The sequence below is a fragment of the Zingiber officinale genome, chromosome 7B (genome assembly GCF_018446385.1).
Source record: "Zingiber officinale cultivar Zhangliang chromosome 7B, Zo_v1.1, whole genome shotgun sequence".
Lineage (NCBI taxonomy): Eukaryota > Viridiplantae > Streptophyta > Magnoliopsida > Zingiberales > Zingiberaceae > Zingiber > Zingiber officinale.
Window position 1 is genome coordinate 78226584 of NC_055999.1, and position 6526 is coordinate 78233109.

The 6526-nt window shown below is 46.4% G+C and overlaps 1 protein-coding gene across 1 annotated transcript; it reads right to left on the bottom strand.

The window, feature by feature from the left end:
- Positions 1-1966: 1966 nt before the first annotated feature.
- Positions 1967-4214, bottom strand: LOC122004461. Its single transcript, XM_042559345.1, has 4 exons — positions 4059-4214; positions 3767-3998; positions 2606-3221; positions 1967-2450 (listed from the first exon to the last, which is right to left on the bottom strand). The coding sequence occupies exons 1-4, from the start codon at positions 4212-4214 to the stop codon at positions 1967-1969; spliced, it is 1488 nt and encodes a 495-aa protein (XP_042415279.1).
- Between the last annotated feature and the right edge of the window lie 2312 nt (positions 4215-6526).

The window sequence follows — 6526 nt, forward strand, 5'->3', positions numbered from 1 at the left end:
ACCCTACCAACTAAGCTACTGTTTTTTTTTTTCCAAACTTGTACTGTGCAAAAATTGCATCGTGCAATTGAAACCCTACCAACTAAGCTACTGTGCAATAGCACGATTTTTTTTTTCCTAAACCAAAACTAAAACTGTGCAGCTGCATGGCACAGCTGCACAAACCGCAGCTTCACCAAGTGCAGCTGCAGCTGCAATTAAATTGCAACTGCTTAGCTACAATTCGATTGCAGCTGTGTCGGTGATCAAAATGAGCTGTAGGTGGCAGATCTGGCTCTGTGGATCTCGTCAATGGTGGAACATCAAGGCGGGTGGTGAAGCATCCGATCTAGGCTGGCGTCCATGGAACGGTAGACATGGGTCTGAATCTTCCGAAAGACATGATCCCCATCAAACGGCTCGCCCTCAAACCTCAAGCGACTACGCGCCTGCCAGACATAGTATATCAGTGCAGCCATCGCAGCATGACGTGCGCGCACCAACAGTCCCGTCCCTCGGTAGTGTCGCACATAGACCCGCAACATCCTCCGATATGTCGTCATCTCATGTGTCATGTACAACCAGTCTCGAATCCGATCCCAAAGCTGTCGTATCTGCAGACATCCGAAAAATAGATGCTCCTGAGTCTCCTCCTCACTGCCACAAAAAACACAAACCCTGTCGGCCTCCCCTAGGTACTCCAACCGATCCCTGGTAGGCAACCTACGGTGCGCAAGTAACCATAGGGTAAACCTGTGGCTAGGCTGAATGTGCTTCTTCCAAACTATCCCTGCCCATGGTACGCGGGCTCCAGTATCACGGAAAAAAGCATAGGTCTGACTGATACCCCGACAGGTCAAAGTATGCTGACTAAACCAACCATGCAAGATCTGCCTCGCTGCCTCTATGGAACCAGCTGATGTGACCATCCGATCTCGTATCTGCGCTAACTTCTTCAGCAACGGGGAATCAGTATGCTTCGGTCTCCATCGCCAAATGTATGTGTCCTGTAAATATGTGTGATGGACCCATCGTATCCAGAGAGCATCCTGCTGATCATGTAGACGCCATAAAACTCTAGATAGTAAAGCAGTGTTCCAAGCAACTAAGTCTCTGAATCCCAACCCTCCTTCTTCCTTGGGTTTACACATCTCTAACCATGCAATGGGGGGGTGCTTGGATGTCCAAAAGAAGTTCCGACATAAGCTATAGATACGCTCCACTACTCCTATCGGTAACGGCAAAATCGACATCCAGTAGCATTCCATCCCCTGCAGGACAGACTGGATCAACTGTGCTCTTCCTGCATAAGAGAGGGTAAGTTTCGGCCATGCATTAATCCGTCGGCTCAAAGCATCAATCAGTGAGCTGTAGTCTGCAATCTTCAGCTTTTCTGACGCCAACGGGATCCCAAGATATCTGTAAGGCATGGTTCCCTCCTGAAACCCTGTGATGGTAAGTAACTCCAGCTTCACATCCTCCTCTACTCCAGCCATATAGATACAAGATTTGCTGAGATTCGGTCGTAGGCCAGCCATCATCCCAAAGTTTTCCAGACAGCCCATGAGGATACTAGTGGAGGATCGGTCACCACAGGAGAAAAGAAGAAGGTCATCCGCATATGCCAGATGTGCAATCCGAAGATCATGACACTTTGGATGAAAATGGAAGTCTGCTCTCCCTGTCTGCTGACTAAGCATCCGAGCCAAATACTCCATACAGATCCCAAATAGATATGGTGATAGTGGGTCACCCTGCCTCAGTCCTCTAGGGCCTCGAAAGTACCCGTGCAGCCTCCATTGATAGACACTGAGAAACTAGTGGTAGTGATGCACTCACGTATCCAGGAAATGTAGGTGGATGGGAACTGCAACCCTGCTAATGCCTCCAGAAGAAAATCCCAATTTACTGTGTCAAAAACTTTCTGGAGGTCTACCTTCATGATACTGCGTGGGGAAATCCTCTTCCTTGTGTAATTCCTCATCAATTATTGTGCCAAATGTATATTATCAGTGATATTCCTTCCCTTGACAAAAGCCGGTTGTGCCGGATGAAATAAGTACTCAACAACATCAACAAGTCTAGAGGATAAGATCTTCGAAATTATCTTGTAAAACACCGTACAACATGAGATGGGTCGGTAATCCGCTACTCTACTTGGTTGTGGCACCTTTGGGACTAGTGAGATGAGGGAGTGATTCCACTGCTTGAGAAGCTTCCCATGTCGAAAGAACTCCATTATTGCAGCCACCAATTCCCCTTTGAGGAGATCCCATGAGTGCTTGAAGAACTTTGATCCATACACATCCGGACCCGGCGCTTTTTGATCACCTATGCTAAAGAGGGCCTTCTTGATCTCCTCCTCGTTGGCATCCTTATCAAATTGTCCTGCTGTTCCAGATTTAATGTTCTTCCATAACTTATGCATTCGGTGGTGAGTGGTGTTCTTTGCAGACTTGTGCCAAGCAACCCTTGAAAAGTTTCCACAAATTCGTTTGCAATCTCTTCATAGCTTGTTGTGATATCCCCATTTCCTTTCTCAATCACCATAATTTCTCTTCGTCGGTTTGTTCTCTTGACTAAGGCATGGAAATATGTAGTGTTTCGGTCCACTTCCCTAAAGTACTTGCACTTAGCCTTTTGTTTACAATAGAGAAAATCTTCCTTGCTGAGTTGGTCTACTCTTTTTCGGACTTGCTGGTATCCATCTTCAAAAATCCCAGTAGCGTAGCCATCTTCCTGCATCCTTTGAAGCTCCTCTTGCGCCCGTAGTGATCGCTCTTTTATGTGCTGAAAATGTAGCCTGTTAAACTGCCGAAAAGTGGCTTTCAAACGTTGCAATTTCACCTTGAACCTGAATTGTGTCGTGCCCTGCAATGTGCCCAGCCCAATGCTTACCCATTGCTCCTCCATCACCTTGTTATAATCTTCATGGGTGGTCCACATATTGAAGAATTTGAAGGGTTTCTTTGGTTGCTCTATAGTTGCCATAATGTTGACCACACATGGAGTGTGATCCGAGATGTAACATGGTGGTAAGTAGCTAGCCAATCCCCTCATCTCCTGCTCCATCCACATCTTATTGACCATGCTTCTATCTAATTTGCAAGAGACCTCCATATTGGACCAAGTGTATTTGCAACCTACTTGAGGTAAGTCCTCCAATCCATTATGTAGAACACAGTCTTGAAAATCTGAGATTTGATAAGCAGTCACTGGCATACCACCTTCTTTGTCTTCCACTGAGATTAGGGAATTAAAATCTCCAAGGAGTATCCAAGGTGTGTTCATGCTTTCCCCAATCACATCCAATCCCTCCCATAACCTCCTTCTCTTACTGATACTTAGCAGCCCATACACAATGGTTATCTAGAATGTCTTTTGTGTCACTGCACTGGTTACATGTCCATGTAAATATTGCTCATCAAACTTTGTTATTCCAAATGTGACTTGGTGAGGGTCCCAAATAACCAATACTCTACTTCTAGAGAAGCCCTCCTTAATGTAGTGTTGCATTTCCAGATTTTGAAACCTTCTGGTTTTCATTCTTTGAAAAGCCTGTTCTGTTAGTTTTGTTTCCAGCACACCCATCACTGCTAGCTTGTGTCTCAGAAAGAAGCTCTGCACTTCTTGCTGTTTGGGGGCTTGGTTAAAGCCCCTCACATTCCAAGAGGCGATCTTCATGTGGAGGTAGACGGTCTTGACCGTCTTGCCGCTTGGTTTCGAGTTTGCACTCTATCGTCCATCCCAACCTCTTTACTGCTCATACTGATCCCAGATTTACTACCTGCTGTGTCATTCTGCTTGGCTGGCAAGAATCTGTTCTTCCGGATTCCAGCTTGTACTTTTGTTTGCTGTGCCATTCTGTTTCCTATTGTGCCATCCTGATAGTCAGCCTGTTCCAGTTGTTGTTGCAGATGTGTGCTGCATTTCTGTTTGCTATCACTTTTCTTGACTGAACTCATTTTTCCTTTATTTGCAGAATCCAGTGCTCCATTCATTTTCTGTGTCTGCCGATTCTGTTAGAAGGGAGTTGCTGGCAGTGTCGATACCAGATCAATTTCTTTTTCATTCATTACTCTAATATGCATCTGATTCGCAAGCATTTGTCTTTTTGTTGATCTTGCTCTAGTTTGCACTGTCCATTGCTGCTGTGAATCCACCTCTACTGCTGTACCATCACCCAGATCACTGCTACTGCTCCCAGCATAACTGGTATCAACAAAGCCCTGCATTGGGGATGAGTAGTCTTCACCTGAATCCGATTGCTGCAAGTTGGTGGAGTCTGAATTATCTTAACTGCATTCCCTGCTATCACTAGTCTCAGACAGAAACTCTGAATGGGTTGGATGGTTGATAGGCTGTGGTTGTAACTTCTATGATACACACCTTGCTTGCTATTCAGTGTTAATCAGTATGCCCTCTGATTTTGTTGCTACATCCCTTTGTGTCTCATTCTGAATGCATTGCCCAGTGACAAAAAATCCAATCTGTGCCCTGCGTGGAAGACATATTCCAGTGCCTGTAATCCACTGCTCAGTTTCTGCACCTTCCAGTTGTGCTTTGTTCTGAGTGCAGTTCCCAGGTTCTGATAATTCAATCGGGCCTTGGTGTACTTCTGTTGGATCATTGCTGCTTGAACGTTTAGCTGTGAACATTTCTGATGAATGCTGCAACAGGTCCTGTGCTATTCCAGTGTGATCTGAGCTTCTAGACTTATGAGCTGAAGGTTGTAGCATAGGAGCTGAAGGTTGTAGCATATCGTGTGCACAGTTGTCATTCAAACCAAACGCCTTATGTAGATTCTGTTTCTTCCTTTGACGGAGCTTGTGACTTACTGGTTTCGGCCTTCGGCTGCTAGTTTTGAAACCAACCCTCAAGGGTTTCTTTCGAATTGCTGAGTGAAATTTTCGCTGCATTGTAGTTTCCTTTGCATCCAAACTTTTATCCCTGCTGCCAGTGGACCTCAGTTCCTGACCTTTCTGGGGAATTACTCCATCTGTATACAGTGCGGTTTTGGCCTTTTGATTGTGTGCTTTGTATAAAGTAGAAGTTTCTTGTGCTGGCCTTTGATCTGGCAAGTTTCTAGACCCAGTGGCTTGTGAAGATTGAGAAATATTTGTGCCAGTCTGTTGCTGAAAGTGCTCCTGTCCTTCTGATTCCCTGGTACTAGGTTGATCCTGCACAAGTATGGCACTCAATGTTGATCGCTGGACCCTCTGCTTGTTGCAGCACTGTAGCGTGCCATTTTTTTGTGCAGGTTCTGAAATCCTTGCTGTAGTCCGTTGTAGCGTGCCTTTTTTTTTTGCAGGTTCTGAAATCTGCTGTGCAGGTTTTGAAATCTGCTGTACAGGTTCTGAAATTCTTGGTGCAGTCCGCTGTGCAGGTTCTGAATCCGGATTTTCTGAAGTTCCACCCTGTACAACATTTGCTGTACCTGGCACTACAATTTCCCCTTCTTCATAACCATTATCTTCTCCTCTTCGCTGCCCATTCGACCGTGAGTGAGTAGTATCCTGCATTTATGTCCATTGCCTCTCGTTCACAACTTTCAATCTGTGAACTCCATGCTCATCGACTGCCGGTGCCTTTTGGTTTAGCGGTGAACAATTTTGCTGGAAATGACCCAGTTTATTACATGCCAAGCACAACTTGATTGCAGCCTCAAAGCTTATCTCCAAATCCATCTCTCTGTTGTCTGGTAACGTCACTGGAATACTCGTCGGCAGTGGCTTAGTGACATCTACCTCCACCAATACCCTAGCATAACTGATTCTTTCCTTGTCTTTCGTGACTCGATCCGTATAAAGTGGGTTGCCCACCATTGACGCTACCTTGCTAAGCCCTGATGGAGTCCAGCAGTTCAACGGTAACCCAAAAATCTGCATCCAAAGCGGCACCTGCGTTTGCAGCTCAATCTGGAAACTGAAACACGGTGGGATGAGCTTCATATATAACGAGCAGCCATGGATGACATATGGTCCGCCTTGCAGCACTCAGTCAGCGTCCTCCTTTGTATCAAATTTGAAGACGAGCCAGAGGGTATGATGATGAAACAATTTGTGAGGCGCCCTCCATCGTCTCGTAAGCTCCTTCAACGCCAGCCACCCTAGGAATCTTCCAATGAACCGCCCTATGAGGCAGTGCCCCATCGCTCTTTCAATGGGCTCCATGTCAGTAGCTGAGAGCAGTGCTCTGTTCCCTTGCTTCGGCACCCGGCTGAGCGCCATATCCCCGTTGCAGTGACGATTATCCTTAAAAAGGTCTGACCATCGTTTCCCTGGCGTAGTCTGCGTAGTTCGCGCCTGGTTCACCACTGGGGCCTTTGCCCTCCAAGCCCGTGAGGTTTCTCCAGTCGTCGGCTGCCGTGTGGCCGGCGGTACCGCCGGCCTCACCATCCTGCACTTCAGAAATCGCAACGATGAAGATGTACAGTGCACGGATACTTACAGTCGTTGATTTAGGGGTTTTGACTTTCTTAATCCTTCGAGACTCGATCTGGCCGCCCAATGCTCGGTCACATGGCCCTTGACTCAGTCAAACTTTT